This window comes from Tetrao urogallus (genome assembly GCF_951394365.1).
Source record: "Tetrao urogallus genome assembly, chromosome: 11".
In the NCBI taxonomy this organism is placed as follows: Eukaryota; Metazoa; Chordata; class Aves; order Galliformes; family Phasianidae; genus Tetrao; species Tetrao urogallus.
In genome coordinates, this window is record NC_136824.1 from 16,532,799 (window position 1) to 16,549,485 (window position 16,687).

Here is a 16,687-nt window from a genome sequence, read left to right on the forward strand (position 1 = left end):
CTTTTGACTTGTAAAAATGATTTCATATAAAATTAATCTTTTCTTTATGAAAAGAATCTGATTGCCAACCATCATAATTTTCTTTTTTTTTTTAGTATTCAAACACAGTTATGGTAGGTCATGAATCAGTGAAGTTTCTTTCAAAAACCATTTCGACAAGCAAGCATTCAGATAGAAAATGATGTCAGTGCTTTCCCCACCTGCTGCCATGCAGGTGCACGGGAAATGAAGAAGAAAATTGTGGAGAAAACCTGAAATGGTATTGTAGCTGAGAGGACGGAAAAGAACAAAAATGAAAGCTTGACTTTCCACCAGATACATATTCCAACCACATCTATACAGTAATAACATGGTTAGAAATAAACAGGGACATACCTGCCCTTCAGAGTTGCTACCCCAAGCGTATACATCGCCTGTGGATGATAAAGCTAGTGTATGCTCTGCTCCTACAGCTATGTCTTCTATGAAGACTCCTGACAGTACTGGGACTTGTTGGGGTCTGTTGTGATTTCGAGCTCGACCTTCCGGCAAACCAATAAGGCGATCTGAAATTGCAAGGAAATGCCTATATATATATAAAGATCATCAAAAATTAATTTTACTTGCAGGCAGAAGTTGGGCAGGGACAAAAAAGCAATTCTCAATACTCTTAGAACTGGGACATCAGTGCAATTTATTATGCAGAAATCTAGTGTACATTTCCTACAAAGCATTGCTGTGCTTATGGATACTGCTGAAGTAATTTGCACTTTAAAAGTGAAACAAAATCAAAAAATTAAAACGAGTCATCACATGATTTTATAACACATTTGAATTAACTGACTCGAAAAGAGAAAATGTGTTTAACTCAGCGATGCTGGCAATTTGCCTGCCCAGACTCTTAACAAATTGGGCAGATATAGACTCTATTAGGTAAAGCAAGCGTTCAAAGAACCCAGTGGTTCTAGACATATGAAATTCGATAAAATTTTATGGAAACACCTGTCAAAAATTAAATGCAACACTCTTCAAAAACTAAATTGTGAGGCTATAGTGAGATCAAACTACGTATAGGCCTGAAATTAGATCTGTGTCTACATTAACACAGCACTGTTGAAATTCCAAGATTACTCTTATAAATGTATTAATGTCCTTCACTTTCATTTTTCATTTTCAGTGTACAAAAACATATAAGGTACAAAGGTCCAAATGTTAGATTATCCTACCTTGTCCAAAAGTATATACATGACCATCTTTTGTCAGTGCAACAGAAAATTGTGTTCCACAGGCAACTTTTTTTATGCCAATTCCACAGAGAATATCCACTTTCTAGAAGGGTAAATGAGAGGACAAAGAGCTGTGGCATTATGAAGATATAAGCAGAAAATAAACATGGATTTCATCTGTAACTTCTGTTTCCAAAAAGAATTTTTATAATTCCCTCAACGTAATACATATTTTGTAGCATTACTCTAATTAAGGCCTGTGAATGAATAAAAAAACCTGAGACACTGTTTTCTTATTCTATGCACAATGATTCAAAATACCTTTTATTTATTGGGGATTGGTGAGAGGTGGCACGAGAGGAAGTGGACAAGTATGTAAACAAGCTTACCCACAAATAACAAAATTAAGAACCTCTCTCCTTTGAGCTAACCCTACAGTTTTCCCTATTTGTATTATCTCTGATGTAGGGTTGAGTATTATGTACTCGAAATTCTTTAAAATGTCATGCTTAGTATAACATACTAACAGAATTCTTTATGGTAGATTTTATTAGAACAGTATAGCATATAGAATTAATAATGTTAATTCTGAAAACTGCACGCTGAATGCCGTGTAATATGTTTAGCAACAGTGAAAATTTATGCAGAGAATATTTTTCCCTTTGAATTCTAACCTGTGGTGAGGATTTTGCAGTGGAATTTCCCAAACCAAGTTTACCATAATCTCCATCTCCAAAAGCCCAAACCATTGAACCATCCATTGACACAGCTACAGTATGATTGAGTCCACAGGCCACCTGGTTCAAAGAAATATGTTATTATCACAGTTTTTGCCAGTACTAACTTGAACAACCCAAATACCTTCAAGAAAAGAAAAACACTGTTTAAAAAAAAAAAAAAAAAGATCCCTTTAAGGACATTCAAAATTCTATTACAGCATTTGGAAGACAACAGGCTGGTTTTTTTGCTTGCTTGTTGTTTTTAGAAATTTGCTTCCGCTCCCTCTCCTAGAACCAAAGAATAGCTTCATGCTAAGCATGCTCACTGCCTAGGAAAATAAAATGCGTCATGAATTCATACTTCATAATTAAATACAAACATGTTACAGTGTTAAAGAAAAAAAGCAGTTTTGCAGAAAGAGGCTCAAAAGTCTGGAAAGATATTAAAAAACCCAACATTTTTTCAAATTCTGCTATCACAATCAAAACTCAATCCCAAACATAAAAACAGAACACTGAAATTCATTGAGAATATTAGCTTTAAATGAAGATACATTGACAGTTTTAGATAAACCATGCCTGTCCAATCTGGTAACCCTCCAGCGCTGTCACTCTTTCCGGAAGTTTCTTATTGGAAGTATTTCCAAGCCCTAATCGACCATAATCACCATTTCCAAATGTAAAAAGTTTGCCATCTGCTGTCACCACAGCTGAGTGTTTGAAGCCACATGACATCTGGAAGTAAAACAAATATGATTTTTACAGGCGTCTTGTTTTTTGAGGAGTAAACTATTACACACTGAACTATGCAGTAACTTCTTCATCTTACAAAACTTATTCACATTATAAAGTCATAAAGCACAGGTACTACAGCACAAATTATTTTAACAACCTACTTTTGCTTTATCCTCACAGTAATGTTAAGAGAAGGACAGGTGCATACTTGTGTGGATACAGGCCTTCAGGCATTTTTGTTTATTTTTTCTTTTCTGTTAAAACCAAATACTGTCTTCTGGAAGCAGGTAGCTTGCTAAGCACAAATTCTAATAAATGGCATGAAAGAATGCTGAAACTATTGCCAAAGCCTGGTATCTCTTTTTTTGTGCTGCTAAGCACACTTAGTAAAGAGAAGGAAAACAGGGCAACTCATTTTAAAGAACACTGTTATCTGACAAAGATCAAGGTATAAAGTTCTGAATTGTGTCTACATTTTGACAGTCTTTACATCATCCTTTTTTCACAGGCTCTTTCAAATGTTCAGACTTCTCAAGTAATACGTGTTGAGTAACATCACAGCAGCAATGAACCTTGTGATATTAACTATTTTCAACTGGGAATTATCAACTTGCTTCTTAATGCTCAGCAAGAAGTCAAGTTTCCCGTTTTCCTTCAGTACACGAATTCAAATTGGCAAGACTGACAGTAGTTCTGGAACATCTCTATTACTGACTGTACCATTTACCTAAAGCCAGTATTCCTAAGTACTAAGTTAATGTATTTACAGTTTGTAAAAGGAAAAAATATGCTATGGAACCTGCACCACTTCTTCTCCTTGCAGAGCCTCTATCTGTCTAGGCCTGCGCTGTCTGTCGCTGTTCCCATGTCCAAGTTTGCCATAATCTCCATCTCCCCAGCTGAAGACTTCCCCGCTTTCAGTCAAAGCCATGGAATGTCCATCAGATCCACAAGAGGTCACCAGCTGAGTTACAACAAAGCCTGTTAAAAAGAATAGAGAAAGCAATGTTTGCAGTAAATAAAAATGAACTCTTAACATGCTTATATATCCAAGTGCCCCAAGGGGTAGCAAATTACGTCTGGGGAAAGGCATCAACCAGGAATATACTGATCTTATTGTAGCAATTCCCTTGTATTATTACTTTGAAGAAACTCTGCACCTTCTCACACACAACCTATGCTTCTGACCCGCCATTAGTTTTGAAATGCAATATCCCTATCTTAAGCAAACGTTTTTCCCCACAGCACTCTTGAAATTATGGAATATTAAGATGTTACTAATTACATAATAAGGAGACATAAACATCTAGTTTGTTTGTTCAATTTTCAATTAACGATTACAATATTTTAATGTCAACCTGTGAAAATAGCATCAACACAAATAATTACATTAACTATCAAAATGATGTTCACTATCAATCAATTTAATCTTTTCAAAACAGATTCACCTTGCAGTGCTGAAATGACTGTTAACACATGAAGATCATCTGAATTTCCTTGTCCCAGCCGTCCATAGCTTCCTTCTCCACAAGCCAAAACTGTGCCATTAGCTTGAATGACAAAAGTACAATTCTGACCACAAACAACCTGGTCAAGAAAAACGCAGAGGAGTTTTTATGGTTTTTTTGTTTGTTTGTTTGTTGTTTTAGATGCAGCAATCTGTATTACAATTACAATGTATCATCTTATTTTTTCAACCATTGCTTTCCTTTTGTGATTCTACCAAGACCTCCATTCTACATCTTTAGTCACTGCAAATACCTTCATGACAGCCCTATTAACATAAAACATCACTTACAATATATTTAATACAATATGTTTAAAATTTTTATTACCTAATTATATCATAACACACATTTCTTCACTGAAACTTGCTACTGGTTTCAGCAAACCTTCTTCTAGTGAGAGAAAATATAATACACTCCTACCTGAGATTTACTCAGTCTTGATGTTTCTATCCTGAATGTCAATTTTATCTCAGAAAACAAAATGAATTATTAATTATGGTAGAAAATGCATGTTTTGAGATACTTAATAGTAAATTCAAACAATAAACAGAAGACATTTTCAGAGAGAGATTTTGACAAACAATGCATGGGATAAATCAATAACAATACAAACATGCGACTCTCTTTAGGTGATCACCTGTTGAGCCTGAGAGAACGAAGGTGCTGCCACTGGTACCATGACATTTCTACCAGCTTCTGCTAATTGTCCATGTCTTCCTGCTCCCCACAGATACACATCACATTTACCTCCTAAGTGCCAATCCTATGGTGCAGCAGGAAAAGAATGCTTTAGAGAAAGAGTACTTGCAAAAGCAAAATAAATAAAATAAATAAATTTGCGTTTTACTAACCTCTGGCCTTGATGTTGCCCAGGACATTATCTGTTCATCCATACCATTGATCCATTTACTGTTATCCTATGTAACAAAAAGCACAGTTACCACATTCAGTTCAAGAGACGCACATTATTTTGCTGCTATGTCATACTTGTTCCCTTATTAACTATGAACAACATGGACATTCAAAGCACTCTACAAAAATACAAAGATAAGAGTGAACAGACAAAGCCTAGTTCTTTACTATGCCTACAAATGACACTGTTACTCATGGTTCACAGTCAAAATGTAAATAAAATTAAATAAAATTCATGATGAAATAATCTTTTTTAAAGCTTTTTGAGGCACATGTTCTCTGAAGATGTTGTAAGATTGCTGATAATAATTTACCGATCCAATATTATGATACGTCAGCCAAAATAAAAAGTCATAAAGACCATTAACATTACTAAATAATTTGATGTAGGAACATGCCAAAAAGTTACTTCAGCCTGACAGCTTGATTTAGTTTGTGGCAACCCAGCCCATGGCAGGGGGTTGGAACCGGATGATCTTTATGGACCCTCCCAACCCAAGCCACTCTATAACATTATGAATATAGCATATTTCACCATTAGGAGAGTAAGTTCATCCTCTGGAACAGGCTCCAGGTCTGGAACAGTAAAGGATTCTGGGAACTGTGCTCCCTTTGCCAAGGCTTCAGCGGCTTTTATGGTGGTTGAGAAACATTCCAGCCAGGCCCATTCCGTGGGACTCCAGGTTGAAGGATCAGGGAGGCAGTTCTGGTGATGAGGTGGTACTGGGGGATTGCACAACAGCTGATCTAGGTGGAGGCCCACAGCAAGCGATGCCAAGCATTGCATGTAAGGACTGTGAACAAGCTGGTCTCCACAAACAACATGGGGCTAAAGGTGAGGGGAAGGGGAAAGAGAAATCACACATGCACAGTTAGGAACATGAATTCAGCAATCTGGAAGTAGGATTTCTATAAAGCTATTCCTACAGACAAATACTTTCTTCCATTCTTACATTCCATTCCATTCTTTTCTAAAATTTTGAATATTTTCAAACTAAGAGATTGCTAGTTTGGAAAATATTGAAAGATATATACAGATAAGATGTAGGAAATTTTGAGGGGGGAATCTCAGTTCTGAAAGACTGAAACCAGATCACCACAACAGTGATCCCAGGAGACAGGAATTTTAAGTGTTCTCACAAGCTCTTACCTTTTCATACGCATACTGCTCCTGAAGCATTATTGGCAAACGTTCCAAGAAAGCTCGCATGCAAGGAGCCATATTTAATCCTAGAACTCCTTGCTGTTTCAGTGCAGTTCTACATGTTGCAAGGATGTGATTGGAAGATATCCATTCTGATGTACAGTTCACTACCAACACATCCTGTTTAACAGCAGACACAAGACATGTTAAAAATATTCATAAAATAAGGTCATTCAGCTCCACTGATTTACTATCAATTATCTTAGTTTCCAAAGTGGATAGAAAATATTTGTATTGTCTCTGTTGATTAACAGTCTACTGAAGAACACTATGGAGTAGCTCACTCCACACTGTTACTTCTTCATACGTTACTTTCACCTTCGCAAGGCAGCATAATGATTATCATTCCAAGGAAGAATGAAAACAGATATTAACAAGCGGAGTTAATTTTTGTGAACAGCATAAACATAGTTAAATGTTTGTCTTGTAATATCATCTCCAACACCAGGGTGGAATTCAGGGAAGACTTTCAAAGAATTTCAAATACTTAGAACCAAATCTAGAACAGCTCTACTAACAGGAGCCATAACTTGTGCCAAGTTCATCATTATTCACAAAAGAAGTTCTCTTCTGGAACAACCAGCTGTTGTTTTTTAATCACTTGAGGAAGTCAGGGACTCATGCAGGCTTGCATATATAGCTATATTGCCACCTTTGAAACTTCTGTTCAGATACGAGCATACTTAAAGTAAACATTGAAATAAATTTTGCTACTCCTTAAAAAAATTCTGATGTTGAGACTGGTCTAGATTAAATTATGTTACTGTGGTATCTTATTTGTTGGGAGAAAAGAAATTCCTCATGCTGTGTAAATAAAAAGTCTTTATCCTGTTTTTGTGGCCATTTACAGTTGCTGCCAGTAAACAGAAATGCTGATGTAACCAGTGTGTAGAGTCCTTTGCAACCACAAATTCAGAAGGATTCTCCCCTCGACCACCCAAAATTCAACATGAGACATTTAAAAAATAAAAATTAAAATAAATCTGTTTAGGCTCAACAGTAGTAGTTGAAAGTCAAAATAACGTATCTTGAAAATATAACAGTTGAGTAGGCTCAGTTATTCAAGCTGCTTTGGAAACAAGTACGCTTACATAACAAAGCCAATAAATAGAGAGGCCCTGTCTGCATAGACAAATAGGGAACTTATATAGTTCCATAGACAAAGGGAACTTTCTTTTAATAAGATAATTCTTAATTACACGAACAATTGTAGAATTACTTTAACACACAGTGTCACCTTTGATCTGTTACAGCACGCAGCCACACCGACTTCGGGTATCCACACGGCGGTCTGAATAGCTCCAGAACCTATCACAACACTCTGCAGCACTGAACCATCCTAAGGAAAGAAGTGCTCTGTGTCACTGTGCAAATACAGCTACTTTTCTATTTAAATACATACAAAGCACATTCCTAAGGGATGATATTCACCAAGCTGTTCAATAATGTCTTCAAAACTGAAATGCCAATGCTAAAAGCTAAAGTCTATCTAGCACTTCCACCTTACTAAAGAGATAATATAAGAAATGATTCAGAATTATTAAATAAGAGACAACGTATGGTTCCTGGAGAAAGTTCTTGTAGTAAAGCAATGTTGTTCCCATCTCTAAAGCAAGAATGGCTACTTCTGCAAAGGCTAACTAATAATAAGACTAAAAAGTGAATAAATAATAGAACCATAACCTACAAAATACTTAACAGTTAAGTTTAATTTAAATTTATATTTATTGTGTATCAGATTTCATTATTATTTTACATAACATTTCCTTTCATATTTGTAACACCCCAGAAAAAAAAAAAACGAAAAGTCTGATGCCTCAACCACTGGAGACAGTTATACTAAAAAAGTACGTTACCTCTATGATGACCTTACCCGTAAAGACCAAATATTCATGAGACCACCAAGTCCACCAGACACTAATGCCAGCCCATCAGGACTGAAGGCAACAGTCCGAACAGGGGTAATATGTCCTCGCAGTTGAAATACACACTTGGCTTCAACTGTTTTTCTGTATCCATCCTGAAAATTATTTTGTAGTTATGGAACACTGAACTTGATACAGAAAAAAATTAGCTTCTATATTCTGTAAAAAATACTCAATATTTGTAGAGATACAGTAATTTCAATACGATAATTTAAAAACTCCGAAATTATTCTTGTCACATTATCACCATTTCTCCACATACAAAATGCCACCAACACTAAAAACTACATTGCAAGCTGATGTAACACATGGAAAACTAATGTTGACTTAATTTTATATAGAAACAATTTTAAACTCTTACTGAATTTTATTATAAATTTATCAACTTAGGAAAAATAGAAGCAGTTCAGTATATAATATTTAGTGAAGTAAAATTCACTTCAACCAGTGACTTTTCAGCTTCTGTTCTGAAAATATCTACACACATACAAATGCAACATAAACACTTCTTTTTAGCAAATATCTTCTGCCAGGAAATCTGAGATTTGAGTAACTTGTTTACATTACCTCCTCCCTAACTTCAGAACAAGCAAAGAGAATTTCTTAAACACTACATCTACTCCTACCTGGGCACTTGTTTCTTGGTCCCACCATCCTTCTGAGTATGCTGAGCTGGTCTGCAGTGTGACTGCTATGTCCTGAGGAACAGCCCAGACACACACCAAACCATTGTGGCACCCTCTAAAAGAAGTCAGGGTAAATCAGAAAAACAAAGTAAAGCTATTAATATAAAATATAAACAGAATGTCCTAAAAATATCAGATATCACTACCTTCCTATGAAACTATATCTATCTATACATCTAAAGTGCAGAGGCATGTAATCAATGGTTAAAAGCATTCCTTCTGTTCCACTCTCTATCTTCCCACTCCTCACCCCACACCTTTTCAACTTTCCCTAACATCACAGTCTCATACTACAAAAAGTATATGCAGAAAAAGTTCAAGCACAGGTCTATCATGCACAGAGAGAACAGCTGGCAACATGACAAGAGCCATGCTTTTCATTTTCACTCTGGTGCCTCAGAGTTCTCATGAAAACTGGTTTACTGAGCAAATGTTATTTGAAAAAACACAAAACTTTACTCTTGACATTAATGACCAAGAAAAAAAAATACAATAAAGCCAAAACAAACAAAAACATGACGTACGTAGCTAGCAATAGCTGTAACTTGGGACCTTTCCCTGGAAGACCACACCAAGCAATGCCATTCACAAAAGCTGGATGGGGCAGTGAATGCAGACGTCTCCAAGACCCTCCCATGTATGCCCAGAGTTTCACAATTTCTTCTTTGGCACATGTCAGGAGAATTTTACCAGTTGGATCCCACTTCATACTAACAATTGTATCCTATTAATTAAAAAAAAGATAAGAGTTGGTATGAAGTAACACAGTAGGAACAGAGAAAACCAGAGCTAATGCAATGTTTAATTATTGATAACGCAGAGCATTTTATTCTCAAATAAATTTCAACAACTAGAGAGAATGACCTGCAAATACGAATTCAGTACATCCTATTTTTTTTTTTTTATATTGAGTAATTGCAGAATTAACTTAATGGTACTGGCTTCACAGGCATATTAGGTAAAGGGCCAGATGAGGCTAACTGACATCAGAAAGAACAGGCCATAGAGGAATACTGAAGTATAGTTTTATTACCACAGCAGACCCACTTCTGTGACTGCCATGCTTCAAATACCAAGACCAATTCATGGAAGCACACAAGATGCTTTTATTAAACTTCTACTTTGGGAATTCTCTTCTTAACCTAACAACTCATTAGTCCAATCAGTAGTGACTTTTCATTACAGACACTGAAGCAAAGGATCAAAACCTTTGTGGCTGCACTGTCAGAAAAAGGTTTTTGCTTTGCATGATACTTTAAGCTCTACAAAAACATGTGAAAGACAAAACTGAAGTGTTATGAGTGCTGTTACAAATCAAGCCTTTTTAAAACCAAATACACCTTTAATACACTGCTGAATCTAAACACACTTTGCAATCTCTAATAGCAAAAGGATTATAATTCTTATTCCTTTTTTTAATTTAAATTTGGTAGACTGTTCCTCTGAACTCAATTGTGTTCAATGTACCAGAAATAAATAATCTGCTCTTGACTTTATAAATAGCTTTCGAATACACAAAATAGCTTAAGCAGATCCTTTCCTGCTGAAATTACAGATACATTTTTAAACAACTAACTCTACCTTGTGTGCATCAACTAGAATGATTTCTCCTTTTTCAAGTGGTTCCTTTGTTCCTATTAGCAATTTCCCATCTGAATAGCCAACTGCAAATGGTTTATCTTCGCTGAACCAGGCCAGGCATGTGACAGAAACTGTGACAGACAACACAAAGCTTAATTAACCCAAACTGAGCATCAGTCCTGACAGAAGTTTTTGACAGTGTGACTGCATAAAACATTAAATGCATAACTTCCCCCTCAAGTTACTTGACTTTTTTTTGTCTGAGTATTTTCTTCAATTTGTATATAAAGACAAAAGAGAATGCGATCACAGAAGTTGAGATCATTTTGTAATTTTTTGTTATCATTCTCCTTCATTAAAATACTTGGATATATACATTCTTGACACGGGGAAAGGAACTGCGCTGGGCTGCTTCCAAGAAAACCACTGAAAGCAACGTCAGCCTTTGTTAGTACGTATTGCCTCCATTGATTCTGCCCAAAAAATGGCACATTTCTAGACGAAGCCACATTCTTAGTGGAAAACCAAAAATGCTACCCAAGATGTGCTATTCGATGTCCTCAGTGACCAGAACTATAAATAAAAATGGGTGTAATTATGGAATTCAGATGATATCGTCTACAAACCATCTATAGACAAAGGAGACGCTGCAAAAAATCTGTGTCTTCAATTCTTTTAAGTCATACAGCCAACGTGGCAATTTAAAGCAAAATTAATGCAAATATTATAACCTCTTTTCCACTGCTGGTGAAAATGCACAGCTAATGGTGGTGACCAGGTTAAAAATATGTTGAAAAAGAATGTTTTGATGCTGAAAATTTGCTCCTTTAAATAGCCTTACAGTATTTTCTATATCTATTGTAGTTTCCATGGAAACAAATAGAAGGCATTACTTTCAGAGTAACCTACGTATATCGCTTTTTCTTTTTTATGGCAGGAATCTCAAAATTTAACTAAGGCACTACTAATTTTAATCTCTACTTAAATACTGATACAGTCACCTACCATCCTTTCTGTAGCAGTGTTCCAGTTCTATCCGGTGCATGGTTGAAATATCCACAACTTCAATAAGTCCAAGAGACCCATCCATACGACCAATTAACAATAATTCTCCTTTCCATGCTGCAGCTGGCCCTTCTTCTGGCCAAGCAAGTGCAGATACCCAGTGAGGCTGAAGATCTAATAATCCTTTTCCTCCTGGGAAAGCCCAAAAATATTTCAAAATTATTTTTAATTATTTAAAGCATTGAATTTAATTATTTAAAATTATTTCATCTTCATAAAGAAAATAATACAGCAGAAATACCTTCCATGAGAAAATATGAGAAGAGTCTATAGTCTAGAGCTAGAATATATGACAAATTCACTTAAGTGATGAGACAGTGAAGCAATGGACCACTAACCTACACAAAACATAGACAATAAATCTCAATGTTCATCCAAGATAAACAGTTTTATTAAAGGAGAAAGCTAAATTCTTCAGTACTCAGATCACTTACATTTTTCTTGTGAATTGTCTGTTAACACGGAGAGTTTAACCACTGATTTTCATAAGTACAAAACAACAGAAAGATGTTTCACAGATTACAAGTGACCAAGTGACTAACAATTTTCCCAGAGTTTTAAAATTATGGTGGATTAGTTAAAAACAGCACAAATGACAGGAAGGATGTTAGAGAATACATTTACAGACTCTTGCAAAGTGAATCAATGAATTAAGAAAGGCCCTTCTGGATCAAGATCAGTCCTCCTTATCACAATGCAGTTTCTCTAACACATCTTAAGAAGTATTTCCTTCCCAGTTGTCATTCTTCCTTAGAAATCATTTGATATCACAAGCATTTTAATACCAGAATCTTTCTTGCAGTTATTTATGGCCTATTTATTTCCATTTCTTCCTGTATCAATAATATCCATTTGCTTGCATAGCTGCTTTTGCTCCACAGGTTTCTCCTAGTGTTTACTTTCCTAATGTAACAATTTATAATCTTCAATTTATAATCTTACTCCTCCCAGATCTTTTGTTCAACTAAACAAACCAACCTCACACATCCTACTCTCAAAAGGTTTTCCTTCTCATTGAACACTGTCATCAGCCATCCCTGCATTGTTTCAGTAGTTTTGGCACTCTCCATGCCTTTTGAAGAAGGTAAGTCTTGTGGACTATGGGAGAACACCATATTTGCAAACAAAAATCACCAGAAGTGATCAAGTCTCAAACCTAAACACATCAGTGACATCAAGAATTTGTATATGGTACTCAGTTTATCCATTTAGTTTTAAGACACGTATTGATTTGTGGTTAATGCCTTAATTAATTAAATAGATTGACAAGATATTATGGAAAATGGCAGATACTAAACTGGAGAGCACACACAAATACTTAGGTTAACAAATATTCAGTAACTTAGCAGTTTTATTTACAAATACATTTTACTGTAAAATGTTTACAGGTAGTCAGTGCATACCATTGACTTGCCATATGTTCACCATCTTTTCTGTAGCTCCAGCCAGATACTTGCCACTGATGCTCCAACAGATGAGAGACAAACTGAGGTCACTGGGTGACCCCAGACTTTCTTCAGAATCGCCCTCTCTGCAACAGTACAGAGTAATACAATTAAAAAGAGCACTTTCTTTAGGCAGACAGGAAAAGAGAGAATTCATGAAATATTTAAACTAAAATCCAAAGTCTTTCTGCCATCATTTTAGATTTACACAATAAATTTATTCTTCCCTGCTCACAGTCCTACATTCTATTTAAAACAACTACAAATTATAAAATGAGTAGCATCAAACAAAATTTAAGAACTGCTAAGAAATCACCATCTATCAACCTTCTGGTTCATTATTGTTTCTTTACTCTTCTGAGTTAACTCACATAATCTGTACTGAGGAATCAGATTTTAATCTTTTTCTTCCTTCTTTTTTGGACACATCCAAATGATAGAAAAGTCCTTCCCAGACAATTCCATGAAAGAGCAGCAGGAACTCTAGGCTCCTGAAGCCCAGAAGTCACAAATTCTTTTTTTTTTTCTCCCCACACTTCATTGGAACCACCACATTCACAATTATGTTATAGATTTAAACTGTTCACAGGAACCTCCAAAGGAATATTTTATCTTTTTATTCCTCTCGTATATCATAGTCCCTTAGAGTAATATTTTAATAATTTCCCCTCATAATGAATGATTAAGAATATTTTTAACAGTTTTAACATGATCTCCTTATCTCTGAGATGACTCTAATCAGCATGATGTTCAAGTTCTGCTTTCAGTTTTATCTTACATTGCCTGCCATAAACACAGTAACAATCTTAGGAAAAAAGAAAGATGAAATGATTCCTGTGCAGAAGATACTGCAGGATTGGCTCTTCTCATTACCTTGCACAACTACAACGTAAATTAAATATCTCACAGTTACAAAGAATTGACTTACAATTTGTTGAGCACACATGTCTGTTGCAGTGAGTACTGCTTCTTGGTAACGTTCCACACCCTTATGGTGCCATCATTTCCACTAGTCGCCAAAAGTCCCTTTTTATTGCACCAAACACATGTCATGACCTACAAATGTTAAAGAGATCATGGCAAAAATGGAGTTTAAACCTAAAGCTTTGGTAACTTTGTTCACTAATAACAATGCAAACTTAAGCCACCAGAACAGAGCATCCTGCATTGATGAAAAACACAATATGCTCTTCCACATTTACAATATTGTACAGTGTAAGTATATTTTATGAGGACGTTGCACTTGACCCATGCTCCATGGGGATGCTATTGCACAGAGTACCAGAATAAGATGTTAACTACTATAGCAGAAAAACTACTGCAAATTAAGATCTAAATTAAGATGGACTCAAGTTGCGCCAGGGGAGGTTTAGATTGGATATCAGGAAAACTTCTTTACAGAAAAGATTGTTAAGTATTGGGACAGGCTTCCCCAGGCAGGGGAGGTGGTTGAGTCACCATCCCTGGATGTGTTTAAAAACCATGTGGAGTGGTGCTCAGGGACACGATCGAGTGGAGGTTGTTAGAGTCAGGGCAGCATGGTTCGGTTGTGGTTGGACTTTATGATCTTTGAGGTCTTTTCCAACCTGAGCAATTCTATGATTCTATGATTCTACTATCTAGCCCAAGAAAAGCTGATTCTACATGTAGTGCACTGTGAGGACAGTTTCTTGCCTCCTGTAATAGAAGCTTCAAAGAAAGTATGCACTATTATATATTGGAGATACCTTCAAGCAATAATGTAGTTCATCACAAAAACATTACATTTTGTGGGAAATATCTCAGTCAGTGTATTTATAAAACAATCATTTTAATTTTTTTTTTTCTTCTCAATTCAAAAAAAAAGGAAGAAGAGCATTAAAATTCACGTAATTTTGGGGGAAATCACCTGTTTCTGATGAGCTTCCAGTTTTATGAAGGAACATTTTCGTAAGTCTCCCCCCATATCAGCGAGGGTCTGAGGAATAGTTTGATTATCACGATCATGAGCTGCAAGAGTTCGCACCAACTGCTGAGCAGCCCACTGCCTATGTTGTGAAGATAACCTTGAAGAAAGGCAGCAGGCTGCTAGTGCATTAGCCAGCTCCAGAGGGCCTACAGCAGAAGGATCATAGGAAGGATGGGCATACAAATGGGCAATTAAACCTGCTTAAACAAAACAATGAGATGATGCCTAGATGAGTACCAAACAGAAGTACATAAATGAACACAGCATTAGCCATAATTTCCAGAAAAAAAAGAAGAAAAAGATTAACAAGCATTTTATAAGAACGTTGCAATTACATTAACTATTAGGAAGAAAACCTGTTCTGATACCAAGAAAATACAGCCCCCTTTAAAATTTCACAAAAATACCCAAAACACCATAACAAGAGAATTATGAATATTCTTATTCTCACCACATGGAAAATGGTCGTTCTAAGAGCAAGCACTGTCTAAACCGCAAAATGGATCCTCTGAGGTAAGCTGCTCTAAGGATGTCCTTCCCTCCCCTGAACAAAGAAACAGCCTGGTGTTTCAGGCTTTTCAGAACTTGCTTTTCAGTTCCCTGACCTCTCAACAGCAGAGGTAACAACATTTTGTGCACCAGAGACAGAAAAGTACTCAGGTACCAGGAATCAACTATTCCCCTTAATTATTAATTACTCCCCTTAATGTCAGTATGTGGCACAACTGGGGCTGAACACCACACTTGTACAGCTTTCAATACACACAAATGTTTAGATTTCTTTTAAAGTGATAGAGAATTTAGTTACGTAATAAATCAATCTTTCTAAGTAATTTGTGCCCTAAACTATAACACAACATAAACTATTTTTGTGAGCAAATCTATGTATAGATTATTCTAGCATCTTTCCTTAAACAGAAATGAGAGATCGAAGATTTAACAATTAAGTGATTAGTATAAATAAAAGCCTTATCATACCTTTCTTTTCAAATTCTGCCTTATCATAATTTGGCCTCAGTTTGGCCCCTTTGTCTGCCAGCAGTGCTACAAGCGCCTGAGTAACCACAAAGTTTGGAGAAGTTACAAGTTTGTTTTCTTCAGCGATTCCTCTTAAAAAGCTTGGCAAAAATTTCCGTTGAATTGGATCATCAACTGTGGTCAAGTTTACACCGGTTGCTGCAGAAATCAAATTCTGAAAATAAACAATAAAATAAAATAAATAACTAAAAAAAAAATCTTTAAAAATGATTATATTTGGAAAGAAATCATAGTTTAAAGTTTGAAAATATTTTGGTAGAAATTCTCAGCCCCCAATTCCATGTGCAACATGGAATTTAATTCTTCTGACCTGGGGATTGAATATCTGGTCTCAGTGGAACCAGCCATTCAGATCCAGGGATCAATCAATCAACAAACAGTCAGTCTCAAGTAACCACAAATACCAGCAAAAACTAATGAGCTTCTAGGAGAACTTCTTATGAATTTTTTGCGCCTGAGTGTAGGATGCAGTAACGCGTAATCAAGTTCATTATTCCATCCAAAAACTTGTATTAATGCATGATTATATTTCAAACTCCAAATAACAAAGTAAGCAATCATTCTGATTACACGTAAGTGTCTTCACATGCATGAAACACCACAGCATTTCCACAGCTGTGTATCATCACAAAGAATCTCTATTCCACAACTGACTCAGTTAAAGAGTCGGAGAGGGCAATCTCACAGTTTAGAACAAAAAAGCACAACTTATAAAT

At 35.9% G+C, this 16,687-nt stretch overlaps 1 protein-coding gene across 1 annotated transcript in view; it reads right to left on the reverse strand.

Moving 5' to 3' along the window:
• HERC1 (HECT and RLD domain containing E3 ubiquitin protein ligase family member 1) overlaps nucleotides 1-16,687 on the reverse strand; it is a gene marked incomplete at its 5' end in the record, with an annotated part of 77,248 nt that overhangs the window by 6,763 nt on the left and 53,798 nt on the right. Inside the window, 20 exons of the mRNA XM_079540678.1 lie at nucleotides 376-545; nucleotides 1,206-1,308; nucleotides 1,880-2,002; nucleotides 2,504-2,659; nucleotides 3,459-3,640; nucleotides 4,108-4,246; nucleotides 4,805-4,930; nucleotides 5,019-5,084; nucleotides 5,615-5,908; nucleotides 6,230-6,403; nucleotides 7,521-7,622; nucleotides 8,157-8,303; nucleotides 8,835-8,949; nucleotides 9,419-9,618; nucleotides 10,476-10,606; nucleotides 11,481-11,672; nucleotides 12,944-13,071; nucleotides 13,914-14,041; nucleotides 14,874-15,079; nucleotides 15,912-16,125. Of these exons, the coding sequence (XP_079396804.1) occupies nucleotides 376-545; nucleotides 1,206-1,308; nucleotides 1,880-2,002; nucleotides 2,504-2,659; nucleotides 3,459-3,640; nucleotides 4,108-4,246; nucleotides 4,805-4,930; nucleotides 5,019-5,084; nucleotides 5,615-5,908; nucleotides 6,230-6,403; nucleotides 7,521-7,622; nucleotides 8,157-8,303; nucleotides 8,835-8,949; nucleotides 9,419-9,618; nucleotides 10,476-10,606; nucleotides 11,481-11,672; nucleotides 12,944-13,071; nucleotides 13,914-14,041; nucleotides 14,874-15,079; nucleotides 15,912-16,125 (3,096 nt within the window). The remainder of the gene's footprint in view (nucleotides 1-375; nucleotides 546-1,205; nucleotides 1,309-1,879; nucleotides 2,003-2,503; nucleotides 2,660-3,458; nucleotides 3,641-4,107; nucleotides 4,247-4,804; nucleotides 4,931-5,018; nucleotides 5,085-5,614; nucleotides 5,909-6,229; nucleotides 6,404-7,520; nucleotides 7,623-8,156; nucleotides 8,304-8,834; nucleotides 8,950-9,418; nucleotides 9,619-10,475; nucleotides 10,607-11,480; nucleotides 11,673-12,943; nucleotides 13,072-13,913; nucleotides 14,042-14,873; nucleotides 15,080-15,911; nucleotides 16,126-16,687) is intronic.